This window comes from Protopterus annectens, chromosome 3.part1 (genome assembly GCF_019279795.1).
Source record: "Protopterus annectens isolate FY-2018-M chromosome 3.part1, PAN1.0, whole genome shotgun sequence".
Lineage (NCBI taxonomy): Eukaryota > Metazoa > Chordata > Ceratodontiformes > Protopteridae > Protopterus > Protopterus annectens.
In genome coordinates, this window is record NC_056732.1 from 1,699,971,465 (window position 1) to 1,699,994,039 (window position 22,575).

At 39.5% G+C, this 22,575-nt stretch overlaps 1 protein-coding gene across 1 annotated transcript in view; it reads left to right on the forward strand.

The window, feature by feature from the left end:
• DGAT1 (diacylglycerol O-acyltransferase 1) overlaps nt 1–22,575 on the forward strand; it is a gene marked incomplete in the record, with an annotated part of 1,335,127 nt that overhangs the window by 722,447 nt on the left and 590,105 nt on the right. The window contains 1 exon segment of the mRNA XM_044067713.1: nt 21,153–21,191. Coding sequence (XP_043923648.1) covers nt 21,153–21,191 — 39 coding nt within the window.

Genomic DNA, 22,575 nt, shown 5'->3' on the forward strand with positions numbered 1-22,575 from the left:
ATATATATGTGTGTGTGTGTGTGTGTGTGTAGATATATATATATATATATATATATATATATACATATGTGTGTGTGTATATATATATATATATATATATATATATAGGTATGTATGTGTGTCTGTATCTATATATATATATATATATATATATATATATATATATATATATATATATATATAGATATATGTATATACAATACTCCAGTCCCAGAACTTGTTGATGGATACTTGTGGGATTCAACTCACACGAGCGTATGTAAAAATAATAAGCAAGTAACTTATAAAAACACTAATTTAATAGAACGTAAGCGCTTTCACGATACAAATCGCTTCCTCAGATGTTAACCATTTTAAAACTCCATGCAACGTATATATAAAAAACATCATATCCTACTTGATCCATAAAAATACGTCACTTCCTGTAGAATAAATTAAATAATCTTTAACAGATGTTAGACAATTAATCACTCACTGCATATTCATATGAAAAATGTAAAATGTATACAGTCCATATTCATTTCCATTAATGTCATTTGCACATTGCAGTCGGAATAAGTAATAGCTTAGCCTATCGCCCTCATGCATAGTAACCAAGTAGTCAAAATGCTAGAAGTACAAAGATCTCAATTTCCTAGCATCAACAGCTTGCTGCATGTAGTTATCATCTTAAAACCATTGCAAAGAACATTAAACGATATTAAGCAGTGAAGTCAGCTCAATTATTGGATGTAATCATTGATTTGTCAAATAAGACAATTCCAAAGCTACTTCTAAATTCAATAATTGACGATTTCTAAATAGACTTCTATAAATAAATATACATCGTATTCAAGGTACCTGTAGTTAAAATGTAGAGAGCAGATATCCCATGTTGCAGAATGCATCATGCAGTATACAGCAAGATTGCTCGCAACACAAACTTTGTTATATTACGTCATTTCCTCCCCAAGACCTTAAAAGCCTCTTGCCTGCGCGTGAAATCAAATAAACGCTGCCCTTGAGAATGACAAAATATTATATGCTTAAATGACATAATGATATGAATATAAATATAAATATAAAAATGAGCATGGAAATACCTCAAATATAATGTATCTATAGACATATAACAAAACATACAAACTAATGATGTTATAATAAAAAGTTAGTTAATTATTTACACCTGACACACTATATACAGGTACTATTATCATATAAAAGAGTCACTGTACACTAAAACCAAGAATATATATGGTCTATATGATGTAATAAACTTCACCAATACTTTCTGTATCAAACATATATGAAGGATTATTTATAAGAAATTAATTAATGTAGGGGTCTAGCTTTTAGAATGGGTTTTATGGATAAAGATTCATTTAGACCTAGGCACCTATGCGCACCTAATCTAAAAATCCATTTCAACTCTAGTTCTTCAGTTAGATTTATAATATCTCCACCCCTCACTGTTGGATATACTACTTGTAGAACTTGAAACAAAAACCTATGTTGTGCCCCAAAAGTGAGCATGTGTTTGGAGATAGCACTATACGTCTCATTCCTATTGAAAGCATAGAGGTGATCACGTATTCTCTCTCTTAATGATCTGTTTGTCTTTCCTACATAAAATGAAAAACAGATCTGACAATGCGCTACATATATTACATTTCTGGTATTGCAATCGGAGCTGTTACGTAGTTCCCACAATTTCCCATCATTGGGGCATCTAAAAAATCTGGAAGTGTCAATGTGGCCACACTGTGCACAGGAGCCACATCTCCTCGTGCCTAACTGCCATGGTTGAACAGTATCTTGTGCAAAATTAGTCAACCTTGGAAAACATAGTAGCTGTTTTAAATTATTGCAATTCTTGAAGACATATTTCGGGCAGTTGCCCACAATATTCCTAATTTCCGGGTCTACCATCAATGAATTCCAGTTGTCATTGATGACCTGTTGTACGAAGTGTGTATTTGTTCCTAATGGCATAACAAAGGGTAATTGCTTGTTGAAGTCAGACTTCTCAGTTCTGATCAAGTGCCCACCGCCGAAGTACGGTCTACCTCGGCTACATCTTAGATTGTAAGCTTGTAGGCATTGATTATTGACAGCTTCTGGATCATAGCCTCTGACGATAAAATTGTCTCTTAATTTGTCCAGTTCCTGTTCAAAATTGACATCACTTGAACAGAGACGAGAAAGTCTAAGTGCTTGACCCTTGACTATGTTTGAAAAAATCCTAGAGTCATGCATGCTATCGTTGGATAAATACGATGGTACATAGCATGTTTTCCTGTATACCTTAGTGGAAAACGAGTCACCAACCTTGATAATGGTTGTATCCAAATAATTTATAGACTCACTAGAACATTCCATCGTGAATTTCAAAAAGCCAGGTAGGCTATTGAGATGATCACGAAACGTAACCAATGATTCAATGGTGCCTCGCCACATGATGAAAAGATCGTCCACGAATCTTCTATAGAAGACGATGTTATTGTTAGCGAGCAGCGTTTCCCTTTCCCAAGCTGCCATCACCAAGTTGGCATAGGAATTCGCGCAGCTGGTACCCATGGCGACGCCAGTGACTTGTCTATATATACCATCACTAAAGGTAAACAGGTTGTTCTCAAGTACTATCTCCAACAATAGACAAATAAAGTCAGATTCAATCATAGGCATATGTTCTGCCAATAGATTTTTCACCATCTGTATACCTCCAAGGTTAGGTATACACGTAAAAAGTGAAACTACATCAAAAGTCGTCATTACTAGGTCAGATCTGTTCTCAATGGTATTGATACATTCAAACAGATCTCCCAAGAACTGACCTGTGTCCCTTAAGACGTATGGAAATTTGGATAGTATTGCTTTAAGCCTATGGTCCAAATATATGGAGATGGGCTCAGTTAACCACCCAGCCCCCGCTACGATGGGTCTCAACGGAGGTTTGTACAAGTTCTTATGTACCTTTGGAAGACCACTGATGCTAGGTAGCAATGGTGAATCTACCCGAAAGTAGTCATACAATTCTCTGGTCAGTACTCCAAGTTTAATGCATTCATCCAAGGTATTCGAAACATTCAGTGAACACCTTTGTACAAAGTCCCTATCAACTCTCTCATATGATGATGAACTTAACATCTCCAGCATGCTGTTCACGTAAAAGGATCTATCCATTAATACGATACGGCCACCCTTGTCCGCAGGTCTAATAACAATTTTGTCGTTCCTTTTCAAGTTTGCTAACGCATTCTTATCTAATTGAGACAAATTTCCATCTATTTGGTACGAAACATAATCAAGACCATGATAAATCTGATTTTCAACTCCCTTGACAAAAGTATCCAAGCTGGAAGGCAATGGTGGATTGTAAAGACTTTTACGTCTAAAACAATGTTCATTGGTGGAGCTATCGGACTTGAACAAAAGTTTCAGGCCAACATTTCTGATGAATAACCTCACAGCTATCAGAATATCACTGATATCTAGCCTTGTACTTGGGATAAATGTTAGCCCTTTTTCCAATACTGATAGTTCATTTGCAGTTAGTCGATGTTTGGAAATATTCCAGACTAACGATTGTTGGCCCATCTCTTTCTGGGTAAATTGAGTGTGTCCATCTGATTGTCCCTCCTCTTGGGATCCCTCTCCATTTCGTGGTCGATTGACCTCTTTCTCCCTACCCGAATGGGTAGGGGGACTTCTGGAAAATCCCGCTTATCCATACTCTGTAATTTTTCCAATTGTATCTTCCGTCGAACTGTAGCAGCACCACGATTGGTGTTATCAATTGAACCTGCAGCTGGAGCTTGGGCAGGAGTAAAATAAACTGATGTCACAGACTGTGGAGTATTGACTGTAGCGGGAGCCTCCCCTAAAACAATAGAGCCCATCTCTTGAGAGTTGATTTCTCCCATTGCTGTATTGATGGAATCCATTGTCACACATGCTTCCGATCCACCATTATCAGCAATACTGTTAATCTTATTATTGTTGATGTGAGTCATTGCCTTAGATGTTGTGCTGTGTGATCCATCGACCTGACGTACAGAGGTAACATTATTACGTGGATCACTACTGTTGGCCCTAGGCCATAAGAATACATGATTGGATTGAAAATCTTGCTTATCCCTGCACAATTTTCTTTTCTTTTGGTTGAGCAGCACATTGCTAAATCTAGAGACCTTTTCCATTAATTCTTGCACAAACACATTAGCTAAGTCCGTGCCTATAATGTCAGCGAGGCGCTTTTCTTGTCGATTGATGTTTATAACCAAATCATCCTCTATTGGCTTGAAATAATCAATAATGAGTTTCATGTGTGCCCTGCTAGCCTGTAAGTTAATCACTTGCCATTTGGCTAGTAGGTCAGGGTAGGTGTTCCGTAAGTAGGCATATTTAGGATTCGAAGTCCTCGTGGTACCACATTAAAAAACAGACTTGCCTCTAAATGCTGCCTCTGCAGCAAAAGCCGTTTATATTTGAATAAATCATTTTCGAGTTGTCTTACCAAGATGCTATTATCCATTTCCATATCTTCAGTCATGGAAGGAAGATCATCCATTGTGAGAAGTGGATTGTCAGTTGTTTCAAAAAACAAAGAAAATGCATCCAACCGACCTTGGTTGGTAGTCCGTTGTGCACCATTCGGTTCCCCAACGTTGTTGCTACTCATAGTTCGCTGTATACCCTTCGGTTCTAAAGCATTGTTCATAGTCACTGACCCACTTCTTGATTCACTAAAACAATTGTTCACAGCAGTATCCATCTAAACGAACATGGAAATCTCTCCAAAAACAAAGACCCAACAAAACGTTAAACACAATACTCCAGTCCCAAAGCTTGTTGATGGATACTTGTAGGAATCAACTCACACGAGCGTATACAGAATAATAAGCAAGTAACTTGTAAAAAAACACTAGTTTAATAGAACGTAAGCGCTTTCACGATACAAATCGCTTCTTCAGACGTTAACCATTTTAAAATCTCCATGCAACGTATATATAAGAAAACATCATATCCTTCTTAATCCATAAAAATACGTCACTTCCTGTAGAATGAATTAATTAATCTATAACAAATATCAGACAATTAATCACTCACTGCATATTCATGTAAAAGATGTAAAATGTATATAGTCCATATTCATTTCCATTGATGTCATTTGCACATTGCAGTCGGAATAAGTAATGACTTAGCCTGTCGCCCTTGCGCATAGTAACTAACTAGTCAGAACGCTGGAAATACAAAAATCTCAGTTTCCTAGCATTAACGACTTGCTGCATATAATTATCATCTTAAAACCATTGCAAATAACATTAAACGATAATAAGCAGTGGAACCAACTCAATTGTCGAATATGATCATTGATTCATCAAATAAGACAATGCCAAAGAGCTTCTAAATTCAATAATTGACGATTTCTATAAATAAATATACATCGTATTTAAGGTACCTGTAGTTAGAGAATAAAGAGCAGATATCCCATGTTGCAGAACGTATCATGCAGTAAACAGCAGGATTGCTCGCAACGCAAACTTTGTTGTACTACGTCATTTCCTCTCCAAGACCTTAAAAGCCTCTTGCCTGCGCGTGGAATCAAATAAACACTGCTCTTTAGGAATGACAAGGTATTATATGCTTAAATGACATAATGATATGAATACAAATATAAATATAAAAATGAGCATGGAAATACCTCAAATATAATGTATCTATAGACATATAACAAAACATACAAACTAATGATGTTATAATAAAAAGTTAGTTAATTATTTACACCTGACACACTATGTACAGGTACTATTATCATATAAGAGAGTCACTGTACACTAAAACTAAAAATATGTATGATCTAATGATATAATAAAATTCACCAATAATTTATGTATCAATTATTGATAATGGATTGTTAATATAAGGAATTAATTAATGTAGGGGTCTAGCTTTTAGAATGGGTTTTATGGATAAAGATTCATTTAGACCTAGGCACCTATGCGCACCTAATCTAAAGATCCATTTCAACTCTAGTTCTTCAGTTAGATTGAGAATATCTCCACCCCTCACTGTTGGATATACTACTTGTAGGACTTGAAACAAAAACCTATGCTGTTCTCCAAAAGTGAGCATGTGTTTGGAGATGGCACTATACGTTTCATTCCTAGCAAAAGCATAGAGGTGATCACGTATTCTCTCTCTTAATGATCTGTTTGTCTTTCCTACATAAAATGAAAAACAGATCTGACAATGCGCTGCATATATTACATTTCTGGTATTGCAATCAGAGCTGTTACGTAGTTCCCACAATTTCCCATCATTAGGGCATCTAAAAAATCTGGAAGTGTCAATGTGGCCACACTGTGCACAGGAGCCACATCTCCTCGTGCCTAACTGCCATGGTTGAACAATATCTTGTGCAAAATTAGTCAACCTTGGAAAACATAGTAGCTGTTTTAAATTATTGCAATTCTTGAAGACGTATCTCGGGCAGTTGCCCACAACATTCCTAATTTCCGGGTCTACCATCAATGAATGGATTACCACCTATGCGGTAATTTGTGGGCACTTTGTTTTTGCCAAAGGGGATTACTATACACTTTTTGGCATTTAGCTTGAGGCCATGGCTCTGGCACCAGTTGTCTGTTTCTATGAGGCTCTTTTGGAGGATGCTTGTGTCGGCTGGAGAGTCCATTATGGCGCCCAGTTTGCAGTCATCTGCGAACTTGGTCAGCCACAGTCCTTCCCTGTTGGCCTGTACCTCCGAGAAATAAATACCGAACAAGAGAGGTCCCAGGACTGAGCCTTGTGGGACACCACTTGTAACTGGTTTGGAGTCTGACATGGCTCCAGCAATTCTAACCATGTGGGTTCTGTCCTTGAGCCAGTTTGCAATCCATCTAGTGACATAGGGGTTTATATTTAAGCTGGTGAGCTTATCTATAATGCCCGAATGGGGTATTGTATCGAAGGCTTTTGCGAGGTCCAGGTAGGCTGTGTGGACCACCTTCCCCTCGTCAATGGCCTTGGTGACTGTTTCAAAGAGGCAGGATCTGCCCTTGACAAAGTCGAACTGGGTAGGATCCAGTGTTTGTAGGTCCCCAATATCTTTATTTATGAGGTCCATGATGATCCTTTCCATAGCTTTGCAGACCAAGCTAGTCAGGCTTATGGGGCGATAGTTTCCAGGATCCGTTGAGGCACCACCTTTATGGAGAGGGACCACTGTTGCTGTACGCCACTCTTTGGGCACATATCCTGTAGTAAGGCTGAGATTGAACAGTAGTTTTAGGTTTGGGTTTAGCTCTTCTTGGAGTTCATGTTGGACGCAGCCCGGGACACGTCTGGTCCCATTGATGCTGTGTTTTTTGCTTTGGAGAGGGCGGCTCTTACCTGAGCATCTGAGATGTCAGGGGGGCAGCACTTTGCTGGGATAGATATTTGCCCTTTTGGTGGGGAGGGGGAGGAGAAGTTTGCGCTGAACCTGTCAGCTAGGATGTTGGCAATGTCTGTGGGTTCGGTGTATTTTTTGTCATTTTGGACTAATTCTGAGCATATCTGGGAATTACCACCCAGGTTCCTAATATAACTAAAGAAAGCCTTGTGATTATCCTTAGTGTCCTGTGCAATTTTTCTCTCGAAGCTGGCCTTAGACAATTTTATGTGTGCCCGTAGTTTTTTGCTAATACTTATCAGTGATGCCTTCCCTTTTTGGGATTTTGCTCTATTATTTAGTAGCTTTCTCCTACTATTGTGTAGTTTGTTTATGGCTGGGGTCCTCCAGACAGGACGTCTGCCTTTGGAGGATTGGGTCTTGGTTTATTTGGGATTGCATGATCCATGCATTCCTGAAGGTGTTCATAGAATGCGTTTATAAAGGATTCTGCGGTCTAGGCCATATTTTCCACAGGCCCGGGGCCTTTGAAGGATTCCACCTCAGTTTTGAGGAGTGTGAAATTTGCTTTAGAGAAGTTTTTCACTGTGGTTTTCTGGGCATGGGGTGGGGTCGGGATGTGAATATCCAGTGAGATTAGTTTATGGTCTGATCTTACCAGTGAGGGATACACTTCTGGTCTGGAGCATAGAGTCCTCATGTTGGTGATGATCAGGTCCAGTATGTTTTCCCCTCTTGTGGGAGTGGTAACAAGTTCCATAGCATTTGAGTTTATAAATTCTAGGAACCTTTGGGCTAGGGTGTTGGAGCTAGAGTAATGCTCCCAGTCTATGTTTGGGTAGTTGAAGTCGCCCAGTATAATGGTGTTTGGAGAGACCTTCATATTTTCCAGTGTTCTCAGGAAGGCCGAGTGGGGTTCCTGGGTTTGGGAGGGTGGTCTGTTGCAGGCTATAAACTGGAAGGCAGTTTTACCCACTGTTAGTTGCACATGGATAGTCTCTGATGCTTCGTGCTCTGCCACCAACCTGCAGGTGTGGGTATCTTTGATGAATATCGATACTCCCCTCCTTTTGTGGTTCGGTCCAAGTTTTGGGGCCAAAAAGCATGGTATGAGGTATAGCCTGGTAGTGCTGGGGTGCTCTCAGGAGCCCTGAACCAGGTTTCTGTTACTGCACAGATATCGATGTTCTCCCTGCTAAGGAGTGTTTCGAAAAGTGCATCTTGAGGTTTAGACTTCTGGCGTTGAGTAGCATTACTCTTAGTTTCTTATCCCTTGTGATACCTATGGAGGTGGGTTTGTCTTTTGAGCCTTGCCTAAAGGCACTATGGGGGGAGCAAGAGCCTTTGCCAATATCCGAAAGCCCAGGGGTGACAGGTGCAAGCCATCCCTAGCGAAGCATCGTGGCTTGTCGAGCATATCATCCTAAGCTGACAGGCATTGGATCCCCTTTGAATGACACCAGTACTTAAGCCAATTGTTGAAATTGATCATCTTGTCTTCATATTGTGGCATCATTCTTGGTGAGGGTAAGATGCTACTCAAGGTCAGGGTCATACCTGCCTGGGCTACATGCTCAGAAAGCTCCTCTATGTCTCTTTTCTTGTAGTCCAGGGAGGTACGTCTCAGGTCATTCACACCAGCATGGACAATGACTGAGTCATATTTGTACTTGCCTTGGAGTGACCTGAGTGCTTGTGTTATGTGGCGGATCTTAGCGCCCCCACAGGTTGCTCACCGTGACCCTGTCCTTGTTCAGCCTGGTGAGCGGGACGTCAGTGTGCCTGACGATAGAATCACCTATGACAAGTGTATCAGGTGTGTTGTTTAGCCTTAAGGACTGTGACTGTTCGGCACACCGGCTTTGTGAGCTATGTGTTGCACGTGTTTTGTTTTGGGGTAGTGGTTGCTTGGGTGTCTGCTTTGGAGGTCTCTGCTGCTTAGGCAGATTTTTATTTAGAGCCTCCGAGTATGTTTTTGTGTGTTTATGTGTTTGGTTTGTTGTCGTGCTAGGTCTATGTGAGACTGGAATTGTAGTGAGTGTGGTTTCCCTCTCCTCCTGACTGGTTACACCAGTACTGAGTTGAGAGAGCTTAGCCTCCAGTTTGGCTATATGGTTGCATCTCTCACATGTGTTGGAATTTGTTGGGAGGAAGAGAGGGTTGTCTGTGTACATGAGGCAGTTGTAACATTGCCTCAAGATTCCCAGATTCACCAGCTGGACCGGAGAGGAGATTGACAACTGGCCTTTGGACATGCTAGAATAGTATTGGGAATTCCTTTATAATTGAAAAAAAGGGCCAATGGGGAACAAGGTACTCAAGGGGAGTTTGTGAGGGTATAGTGCTTTTAATTTTTTAGAGCTGACTTATATAATTGCTTTAGTGAGCAAGTGCCAGGTAACTTAAATGCAATGTGTTACAGGTAACTTAAATGCAAAAATGACAAACCGTAACTTTCTTTCAAGTGAAACAAGGAAATAAGTACAGTAAGCAATGCAGATATCACTAGGGATCCACAGAAGTGCTAAAAGGCCGCGTTTTAGGTGGAATTAGCGTTTCAGGGAAATAAACAAACAACAAGCATACAAATAAAGCTAGATTCAGCAGGCCTGGATGTAGTCTATGCTACAGCAAACAAGGTGTACCAATTTCAGTAAGAAACAGTTAGAATATGCAGGCACTATAAGCCTCTAACCAGAAATTCCCTGCTCAGAAGGGCAGAGTCCAGCCTCTCCTCCCACAAGAGTGCAGACTGCAATCCTTCTTAACGTAAAATAACTGGCCTGAAGCCCAAGTGCTTAAACCAGAACTAATACACTTTTAGAATAACAGACACTGAGCTCTCAATCAGCCATTCCCAACTTAGAAGGATGTAAGCTACCTGTCCTGCCACCACAGTGCAGGCCACAAACCTTCCTAATGTAAAACAACTGGTCTGAAGCCCAAGTGCTTAATCCAAAAGACTTAGAAATGATAGCTACACTTTAATCAAGTTACTACCAGCAGTAATAAATACAACTGAATACTTTAGAGAATGCCTGGATTAGTGCTCAAGTTATACAAACAAAGCTAGATTCAGCAGGCCTGGATCTAGTCTATGCTACAGCAAACGAGGTGTATCAATTTCAGTAAGAAGCAGTTCAAATATGCTGGCACTATAAGCTTTAACCAGAAATTCCCAGCTCAGAAGGACAGAGTCCAGCCTCTCCTCCCACAAGAGTGCAGAACACGAACCCTCTTAATGTAAAATAACTGGCCTCAAGCCCAAGTGCTTAAACCAGAATTAATACACTTTTAGAATAACAGACACTGAGCCCTCAATCAGCAGTTCCCAACTTAGAAGGATGTAAGCTACCTGTTCTGCCACTACAGTGCAGACCACAAACCTTCCTAATGTAAAACTGGTCTGAAGCCCAGGTGCTTAAACTAAAAGGCTTACAATGAGTTATACCAAGCAGTAATAAATACAATTGAGTACTTTTAAGATGACGCAAAAGCAAAATAAAGTAGGAAAAAACACAAATACAGTAAAAGCAGATACATTTTTTTTTTTTTTTTTTTTTGGAAAGAGAGAAAGGAGTAGCAGAAACTAAGCTGATTGGCCTTGTCAAATGCTCTCCCTGTACTGGGTAGAATGAGGTAATGACACTATATTGGGAGGAGGGTCCCAGATCAAATTTACACTGGGGGCGGACAACTGCAAAGCCACCAACTATAAAAACACTATACCAACAGGGAGGGACGGTGGGAAACAAACAGCAGAAATGTTACTCACAGCTGAAAAGCAGCAGTGAGCCTTTAAATGAAAGTTTTAAACAGCTAAAGGAGCCACTAGAAAAAAAGAGTTTAACTGCAACAAGCACCCAACAGATGCTTAATAAGAGTGGACAATTTCCAGTTAATACCTCACACACAGTGAAACTAGCTAGAAAAAATACACAGTACACAAAGTGCTATAAACAACAAAGAAATAAAGAATAAATTAAACAAAAAACAGGATACTTAATGTTATATATTGTAGCTCCGAGTTTGCTGAGTGTCCTTCCTTCGATCAGCTCACTGTAAAATGGCTGAACACTCACAACTGAGCTTCTTAGGTAACAAAATGGACAGAAGTAGGTTAAAAAATAAAAAAAGATAGCTTGGTGCATAAGACCCAGGATAAAAGTGTCCAGTCCTAGTACGCAGTTAGTGTAGAATCCTCAAGGCACTGAAACATTCCTACAGTTGGGCTAGGCCGGGCATAGGAGGAGGATGGCCCCCCCCTATTGAAGGAAGTAGTCCAGAAAAATCGCACACTCAACATAAAGATGATGGTGTGGATTATTGAGGATAAGAAATTATGTATTGTTACTGTTATGCAAGAAGCCCAGAATTTCAAGACTGAAATTATACAAAAAGTTTGGGAGAAATTAGAGGAAAGAAAAATACTTGCACAAGAAAAACTGCCAAAAGCTTCAAATACAAATTTGTGTTCATTAATGCAACAGATTTATGAAAAACATTATGTAGACCAGGAATCCTTGGGCCGTTTGGGGAAAAAAAGCAACTGAGGAAGTATGAAAATATAAAGAACAAAAATATGGACATGGGAAAAAGAGAGAGAGATGATGTGCAATGTTTACGCAAATAAGAAAGCCAAATTAATCAGTATAAAAAAGCAGTCCCAAATGTATATTAAGATAAATACAGGCAAATGCATCCAGATATGGAAAGTTTCACAATACAAAAATTAAGATAACAGAGGAAAAATAGAGGATTAGTTATGGAGAAGTTAAAGAAACTGAAACTGAGGATGTTAAGTTGTCCCTATCTCGCCTTCCTTCTTGTTTGTTGGGTTTGGAGCAGATCCTCTGCTTCAACTTGGCCATATTCTAAAGTTTGAGAGCTTCCACTGGCTCAAGGCTAGAGCCTGTCCCATCATACCTAGCGCTAGTTACCTTGATCTCGTTTGCCGCTTTAAGCTTTGAGATTGCTGGAGACTGGCTCAGGCTAAGATTTTGTTTTTCATGTTATATTCTATACTAAAATCTTTATAATTGTCAGGATATCTTTTCTGTAGATTAGTAGTAGCCAGGGGATACAGTATTCCTTTTTCCTTGCCACCTCTTAACAAAAAAAAACAAAAAATCCATCCCAGATGTGCCACCCAGTCTAAGGGAACAAGCAACTCTAGAGGTGCAAAAGTTGTTAAGAAAAAGTCATCCAAGAAGTCCCCGCAGACCAAATTGGGTCCGGAACTTACTCAAGGTTCTTTTTAGTACCAAAGAGAGCAGGGGACTGGAGGCCAATTTTGGCCCTCAGCAGACTCAACAAGTCTGTCAAAAAGACAATGTTCTGGATGATGACACTGCAGTCCATACTGCCCTTTCTGGGAAAGGACAATTGGATGTGCTCCATCGATCTCTAGGATGCGTACTACCATATCAAGATGGACAGGTGATCCAGGCGATTTTTATGCTTCCAGCTGGGAGCCAGTCATTACCAGTTCAGAGTTCTGTCCTTTGACCTCACCACAGACCCCAGGGTGTTCACCAACTGCATGGCAGTAGTCACAGCTCATCTGAGGTGTCTAGGATTCCAGGTGTTTCCATAGCTGGATGACTGGCTCCTTACCGCCACCACAGAGCATAGACTAACAGAGACAAGGGACACCACAGTCTGCCTCTGCTGTCAGCTAGGCATCACCATAAACTACGAAAAGTCTGCTTTGTTGCCCTGTCAATATATTACATTTATAGGAGCAGATCTAGACACGTTCGTAAAATTACCTCAGGAAAGGGTGTTGGCCATTCGACACCAAGTTGCTACTTTAATCGGGAGGCAAAAGACTCGAGCAAGATTTGTTCTGAAAGTCCTGGACTCGATGGCAGCAGCAGTAACACTAGTTCCCTTGGCGCGCTTCCACATGAGGTTATTGCAGTGGCTCCTGTTTGCTCTATGGTCCATGCAAGATCTACCCATGTCTCACAAAATTCTCATCACGGAGCCCTGCAAGAGGGACCTAAAGTGGTGGCTCAGTCCACCTGGCTGACGATAGACAAAGACCGTTCATCCTCCCCCTAACCAGTGGCCACAGTGATCATGGATGCTTCACAGATAGGGTGGCGGGGCATTATCTGGGACAGACTGTTCATGGAACATGGCAACAGCACGAGTACCACTTGCACATAAATGTCCTCGAAATGAGAGCGATGCTCCTGGACTTGCAAGCACTTCACAGCTCTCTCCCCACTGGGACGATTGCAGTTCAGACGGACAACATGTCAGTGGTATGGTACATAAACAAGCAAGGTGGAATCAGATCCTACCCCTTATGTCGAGAGGCCCTAAGAGTATGGCAGTGGGCCATGTCCTCCCAACACTTTTTGATCTCAATGCCCGGGGAAATCCAGCGTGATAGTGGACAAGCTAAGCAGGGTTATACTTATGCCTCATGAGTGGTCCCTGAAACAGGACATTGCAAACCAGATTTTTGCTGCGATCTTTTTGCCACATCCATCAATGCCAAATGCAGTATCTATTTCCCTCTAGTTCCCTCACTGGGACAATCACCCAGGGATGCACTTGTTCACGATTGGCCCCTGGGACGTCTGTATGCCTTTACCCCCGTTCCCTTTGATTCCCAAGGTTCTTCAGAGAACAGAATTGGTGGGTTGCAAGCTAATTCTCATTGCCCCCTACTGGCCTTGTCAAATCTGGTTTCCGTTTCTATGGCCCCATCTTCTAGATGAGCCTTGGATTCTGGAACCAGCTCCGGATCTGCTGATGCATCAGTCGGGTACACTCCACCTTTCCTTAGTGACCCTCAGGCTTACAGCTTGGTTCCTCCCCAGCTTAGCCAGACTTCCTGACATCTCCCCAGCAGTACAACATATTCTAATTTCCTCTCACAAATCTTCTATGTGAAAACTGTATACTAGCAAATTTAAACGGTTCTCTTGTTGGGCTGACAAAAAATAACATTGATCCTTTTACTGCACCCATTCCAAAGACCCTTGAATTCCTCCCTGAAACTTTTAACCAAGGAGCAGCAGCAACTATGAGTTCAATTGGCTGCTATTTCCAACTTTCAAGTGGGAGAAATGGATTCCAATATGTCCCACAGGGTATGCAAAGCTTTTCTGAGGGGTACTATCCTTTTGAGACCCCACAGTAAGAGAACCATTTCCTCCTTGGGATCTAAGTTTAGTCCTAGCTGCCTTGATTCTTCCTGTGTTTGAACCGGCTAGCTCTTGTGCTCTAAAGTATTTGACTTGGAAAACGATTTTCTAGATCGCCCTCAGCTAGGAGGGTATCAGAATTACAAGCTCTTTCCATTCGTCCCCCAATTTCATTTTTCACAAAGATAGGGTTTCTCTCAGAACCAACCCCTGCTTTCTATCAAACGTTTGCTCAGAGTTCAGTCTGAATCAATCAATAGAACTACTTGTGTTCTTTCCAAATCATGGCAACAAGGCAGAGTATAAACTCTCCAACTGGATGTTCATAGACAATTCTGTTTCTACTTGCACAGGACACAGGAATTCAGGCAATCTGACCAATTGTTTGTATCCTTTGCAGAAATCAGAAAGGGAACGTCCGTCTCCAAAGTAACTTTATCAAAATGGATTTTCAGATACCATTGCTTACGTCTTTAACTCACATAAACAACCGCCTGGAAAAATTAGAGGACACTCAACCAGGGCTTTGTCTACCTCTACTGCCTTTCAGGCCAGAATGCATTTAGACTCAATATGTGTGGCAGCTATGTCGGTTAACCTCCATACCTTCATCACTCATTAAAAAGTAGCTGTGGCCTCCCGGAACAGGGCATCCTTTTGTTCCACGTTCCTAAAGAGTATATTCCATTGAGCCACCCAAGAAAAAGGTGCTGGGAACGTGATGCCAACCAAAAAGAAGGAAGGCGAGATAGGGACAACATAACATAAAGAAGTTATGTACTTACCATAATGTTCCATGTTTGTTGTCCTTGATCTCACCTTCCTTCTTGCATCCCACCCTCTGTCTCCCTGCTGGAGGATTGAGAGGATCTATCCATCTTTGGCTATATAGGCCTTGATTCCCTTCCTGCCTTATGAGTTGGATAGAATAAGAACTTCTGTTTATGGCTTGATGGTTTTTCTAATTTATGTATGTGTGTATATATATATATATATATATATATATATATATATATATATATAGATATATATATATGCACACACACACACACACATATATATATATATGTATATATATATATATATTTTTTTATAAATGTTTATAGTTTATATATCTGCATATTGTGGTCTAGTGTTATGGTTATCACAAACGAGAGCTGAGTAACTAGCGTTAGGTTTGATAGGATAGGGTCTAGCCTTGAGCCAATGGAAGGTCTCTAGCTTTAGAATATGGCCAAGTCAGAGCCAAGGATCAGCTCCGAACCCTACCAACAAGGATTCCTCTAAAGGAACAAACTGTTTGACTAAACACACCAAAGCAACCATCGCAAGGATTCATCTTCTGTCCACCCTCCTCTATGCCTCTCCCATCTTGACTAATCTCCGCCAAACCAATCTAAATAAAGTGGAATCTTGCTACAAGATTGCTAAGTTTGCTTTTGAAGCCTCATATAGGTCTCACCGCTGTCTATCCCTTACACAGCTTAACTTGCTTGAGTTGCCTCATATACTTTTACTCAGTCAACTCTCTATAGCAACTGTACTACCTTCGTAAGAAAACCCCAGCACTTCAGCATCTAATTCAGCCCCACATTCCCTGTAGAGCCTTAAGATCTAGTAACCAGAGCATCATAACTGTCATCCAACATAGAAATGATGCCGGTAAATCCCTCTTTGCCAGCATCATTGCTAAAACCTGGAACGCACTATCAAGCCAAATAACTTCTACCACATTCTTTATTCATGTCAAAAATCTCCTGAAAACCCACTGTTTAAGTTAAGTGACTGGCTATGTTTATTCCACTCACCAGGCTAACCCAAACTAAGAGAATGCTTCTGTGTATAGCTAAGTATAAACAGTTCCCCTGAAAGCTTGTGAACCCGTTGATATTTACTTATATCTGTAAAAATAATACAAATGCTGTTTTAAGTTATGTACCACAATGATGGTCTACTATAAGAACGGTTGATCTCTAACATATTGTGTATGTTTGCTATAAGTATGCTCTATTTTATTTTCTCTTCTCTCTTCTCTCGTGTACTGTATTGTATTATGGAGCTTTTCTCCCTGGGCCTCCACTGAAAATGGACCTGTATCCAGTCGGACTTTCCCCGTAAACAAATGTAAAATAAAATAAATCCAGGACAACAAGCATGGAACGTTATGGTGAGTACATAACTTCTTTTTATGGATTACCCAAGAAGTGATAGATTCCGTATAGGAAATTTAACTCTGATAACACCACAACAGGATAGAGTAATGGATCCTCAAATTAAGGAGAAACCAGTGGAGTGGGAAACATTTGATCAGTTGCCAGAGTAAGATACTTTGGAGCCTTCTATAGGAAACCAGTAGAAAAGTTCAGTTGCACAGCAAGGGAAGGGGCAAGAAACTTTGGCAACTCTGGTGCAGTCAGTGCTGTGGAGTGATAGGCCAGTGAGTTCCCATATGAAAGAGCAGTGGATGACATAGGATGAAACTGAAGAGAATGTGGCACAAGAAGATGCTCTGGACGATCTGTAGAATGCCCACAGGAAACCGAGAACAAATAATGTGCCCTCAGTTTAGAAGAAAATGATCTAAGAGATGAGTTGCTTGATTTTAGTAAAGATTGGAAGACATACTAATATCAGTAAAAGAAATAGACTTCAGAAAGTCAATAAAACCCAAAAAGTTAGAAGTTTGATAAAACAAGTGAACACTGTAATTAGGACTGTTCATAGGAATTTACGCAATATAATAGAAGGAAATGGGATATGTTACTGTGCAGCTAAATTAATAACCGATTTTCTTACCAGAAAAGCACAGAGCAGTAAGGGAAAGAAAGGGGAGAAATACTCAGATGTGATAAAAGCAATGTGCAGTATCAGAACAGATCCGAATCTATTGTGCACTATCGTAAATAAACTAAAAATGTCAACACAGGCAGAAAAACTGATATGCAGATAAATATAAAGGAAAAGTGCAAAATAAGCATTTGATGACCCAAAAAGTTTTATAGAGAATTGAGAAACAAGGCAAAAGGAATTGAAACACCACCAAAAAAAGAAATAGATACATTTTGGAGAAATATCTATGAAGATCCTGTGGAACATAAAGATGCTGAATGGATAGAAGAAGTAAAAGAATGTATAAGAAGTTCGGACGTACAGCATAGGGTGAAGTAATTGCTAGAAAAATTGAAACAAAGTTAAAGCTCCTAAATGGAAAACCCTAGATGCAGTAGTTAACGTCTGGCTAAAAGTATTAACATCTTTACATGAAGATTTAGCCATGAGCAAGAACTATTTATATGCACACCCCAAATGGACACCAGCATAGTTAACAGGAAAAACAATACTACTTGAGAGTGGCCCTGCTAGCTATCCTAAAGGCTATAGACCAATATTGATGCCAACAGAGTTTACAGTCCTTTAGAAGAAAACTCAATCATGGCAGTAGAACATAAGGGTAAACAAAAGAAAGTCATATGAACAAAGGATCATTTGTTGAAGTCATAAGGGAAAACTGTAAAAAGGTGTAGAATCCTAAGTGTGGCATGGAGAGACTACAAACAAGCATTTGACAGTATCCCACATTCATGGATAAAAGTGTTTAAAATGTATAAGATGCAACATGCACTAATCTATTACATTAGTAAAATGTATAAGATGCAACATGCACTAATCTATTACATTAGTAAAATGTCTAAGATGCAACATGCACTAATCTATTACATTAGTAAAATGTCTAAGATGCAACATGCACTAATCTATTACATTAGTAAAATGTATAAGATGCAACATGCACTAATCTATTACATTACAGCGACCATGAAACTGTGGCAAACCACTTTGCAGTGAAACCATGATAAAGGACAAATTATTAATCCAGGGATAAAAATTCAGAGAGGGATATTTCAGGGTAACTCTGTCACCACTGCTCTTTAGTCTTGTCCTTAACCCATTAAGCTGTCTACTTAACAGATTTAAGTCATGGTTACAGTGTGGCTCCCAGAAAATAAATTGTAAAGGCTTCTTATCTTCTTTTTGTGGATGATCTAAAACTGTATAGTTCATCAGATGAAGAACTGAAAGCACAACTGCAAGTGGTCAAACTTTTTCTTCTGATATAAGAATGTAATTTGATCTTGATAAATGTGCAAAAACAACCTTTAAAGTAGGAAAGTTGTAGCATCAAGAAAGCATAAGCCTGGGACAGGAATGTGATATAAAAGAACTTGGGCAAGAGGAAATGTATAAATATTTGGGAATTGATGAAGGATAAACCGTAAAACATGAATAATTGTGAATAAAACGTACTAAGGAACATTTTGGAAGACTAAAATTAATACTGAAAATAGCGCTGACATCTAGGAACGAAGTCCAAACTATGAACCAATATGCTGTTCCTGTAGTAAACTACAGTTTTGGAGTGATTAACTACCCCCAAAATGTGTTTGATCGGTTGAACATGAAAACAAGAAGGATGTTTAATGTTTCCGATGATTTATAAAAATCAGTGTATACCAAGACTATATATATTTCCCATTCCGAAGGAAGTATGGGCTTCCTCAAAATTGATTAACAAGTATAGGTTTGCAATCGTAGGACTGCATACATATCTGCTGATCTCACAAAACCTAAATGTAGTGAAAAGTTTTAAAACATGAGGAGAATAAGTCTAAGATGACTTCCCTGCTTAGTTTAGCAGAAGCACATCAATGGCAAATGAGAATGGAAATAATATCAGGCAGCAACTGAATGTGCCAAAAAACAAAAGGATGCAAGGTGAAGGATCAGATGAGAAGGCAGGAAATGTGAAAAATGCATAAGTATAGATGCAGGTATAGAAAACTGTTAGAACAAACTCTCATGTTTGTATAAGTATAGATGCAGGTATAGAAAACTGTTAGAACAAACTCTCATGTTTGCATAAGTATAGATGCAGGTATAGAAAACTGTTAGAACAAACTCATGTTTGCATAAGTATAGATGCAGGTATAGAAAACTGTTAGAACAAACTCATGTTGATCAGGATGAAACTCTGGAATTGTTAGGTGAATTTAAATCAAAAGATGAAAGTTTAATGTTGGCGGCCCAAGATAGTGAACTGTGTGTACACGTTTGTTTACAAAGTACATTGAACATGTGGGAGAATCAGATACCATGTTTTTGTAAAACAGAATTGGAAACAGTCATACATCTTGTTGCTGGCTGTGATATACTAATGGCAGAAGGACTGTATACTGGAAAGCATAATAATGTGTCAGTATTGTTGCACTGGGGGTTGTGCAAACATTATAATATTGAAGTAGCTGAAAAAATATTGGAAACGTGAGCCACAAAGCATTATAGAAAATGCTGAAGTTTGTATCACATGGGATCACCCATTAGCAACAGTTAAAATGATAGAAAAACAGATAATAGTAATCCTTGAAAAGAAGACAGTAGCACTGATCATTGAAATTGTTATTCCCAGTGACTGTCTTGCATAGAGAGAGAGACAGTCATAGGATTTGTAGGCAGAAAGAAGGGCAGTGCGGAAGTAGGAGCAACAGGTCATATATAAAAGAATTTACAATCGTACTAAGATGTTACTGATGCATGTAACTTCATATGGATTGCAGGAGGAGTTAATACTGGGCACATTCTGGGTGCTTCTGGCTAACATCAAAGATTGAAACAATGCTAATTTCATGAACTTTAAACATTCTTTGACTTAGGACTGGGGTCCATTCCTGTTACGGTATTAGAAACTCAAAAGACTTGGAGAAATTTAAAAGGTGTGTATGTATGTCCATCTTGTGTGTTTGTGTATGTATGTATATTCATTGTGTGTGTGTGCGCACGCATATATCCATCATGTGTTTGTGTATTTGTGTATATCCATTTTGTGTGTGTGTATATCCATCTTGTGTGTGTTTGTAGAATGTTTGTAAATGTATGCATTTGGGAATTCCCAAGGAAAGAATTAGAGAATAAGAAATTTTTAATCTCCCATTGTGGGAGGATAAACTCTCTTTGTTTACCATATTACTTAAGGAAACCATTTTACTAATTCCCTAACCTCTCAGCTAAAGAAGCAAGATTGATTTTGTATTTGTCTTCCTTATTACACAAGTTGCTTTGCTACAAGTCCAGATTAAGAAAAGCAGATTGAAGTTTAGGCACATCCTCTTCCTTAGTATCATCATCTTTTTGTTTTTCCTCTTTGCACATTTGGGCTTCTTTGGCTTTATTTATACAAGTGTTTAACTCTAAGCAAGCAAATATAAAAGTTTCTTAAAGTAAAAAAAAAAACACATGGGACATTTGTGTTTAAATAAGTGGAATGCATACTTTTCAGGAGACCAAAATAATCTGATTACACTTGGAGTCTGTTGAATGTAGTGAATTTTTTCAGCATTTTTCCTGAGGAAGACCCCATTAAACAGCACTGGTGACTAAAATGGACGACACACTATTTATTTTGTATTTGAATTGGCTGCCTTTTCCTGCATGTAAAAAGGTAACTGTAGTTTGCAAGGTAGCATTACTGCTTTAAAGTACTATATAATATGGTCTGCTGTATTGGTTTGTATACATCATTCATTATTGTTTTTATTAAAATTATATTTTACTTTTATTCACAGCTCTTCTTTATGCAGCTGCTCGTTGGATTAATACAGCAGGTGAGTACTTTGTTTTAATGTTACAGTTGTAATTTTTTTACTTTTCTGTTTAGTCTGTAAAACCTCCCCTAGTATAACAGAAGAGCTTGGTGTTTGTAGCGCAAGCACATGGCAGGGAACAGTCTACTTTATCCCTGCAGACTTATTGTAACTTGAGGTATACCTGATGTATTTACTAATCATCCAATATACTAAAGTTTAAATCATTTACTCTTTTTTTCTAGAATAAGGTCTGGTATTATTGCCCTTTGAAAGTTTTTTACACTGGATGGGATTTCCTGTTTTGAGGCCCTCAGCACAATTCTGATTTTTTTCCCTCATTTTTGCATATCCTGCCTGGCAAACTGTAGTGTTGTGCATTTGGGCTTGGAGAGTCCACCCCTACCCTATGCCAGTCTTTTATGCCAACTGCGCAATTTAGAAGTGCTTTAGAATGGTTATCCTATGAAACATTCTGCAGAAATCTTTTAACTTTTTCTCTAGTTGCCAGATTACAAGTCAGGATCCACACAGTCACTGCTGCTTGAATGAGAAGCAATGAGGTGCAGCATTTCTGCAAGTGTCTGTGCTTAATGTAGTTATTAGCAGAGAATTGGAGGTGTACCTTAAATCTGTAGAGGTGATGACTGCTGGGTGCCCCTAGTAGGTACTTTCAGAAGAGCTACATGAAATCAGTGGTCAGAGCACCAAGGCTACAAATATTTCTTGCTAATGAAATGCGCTGTCCTTGCAGGCTTAATGGAACTGATGGCTGGCTGGGTGGGCAAATAAGTACCCCTGTGGAGAAAACCTTCCATCTCTTAATTTTCAAGAAAATTCTGTTTCCTGTTGTGCCAATAATTGTCTTTTTATGGACTGTCACTGGATTTAATGTTTTTTTTAACTTGGTGAATGCCTTTGTTGAAAAACGTGTATAATGTTTGTGTATTTAAATCTACTTTTGGGTGTAGAAAACTACCCGCAGGGGCTGGAATTTTTGGTTTAAGGGTAGTCACTCAATTTTTTACAACAAAACTCAAAATGTTCTTTCAGTAGGTTTACCAATTCACCCAGGCTCTGCTACTGTTGGCTTTTCATGGTGTCCTTTGGCTCTTCCCTCCCTGTCTACAAGAAGAACATTTATCTGAAGTCTTCAGGTATCAGGTCAGCTTCCTCACTGTCTCAACCACCGATGTGTAGCTACTGTGGCCAGACTTTGTTCCTTGATTTGCTCATCTTTGCCTTGTCAGTCCCACTGGTGTAGCTCCTTGGGCAGCCACTAAGGACTGGGAGTTAAACATGTCCACTGTAGCTCCAAGAGAAGGGAGTGGACAAAGTCTTACTAAGTGCCTCTGCCATGAATCCATCCTTCTCCACTGGGCCACCTAGGAAAAAAGACATCAAA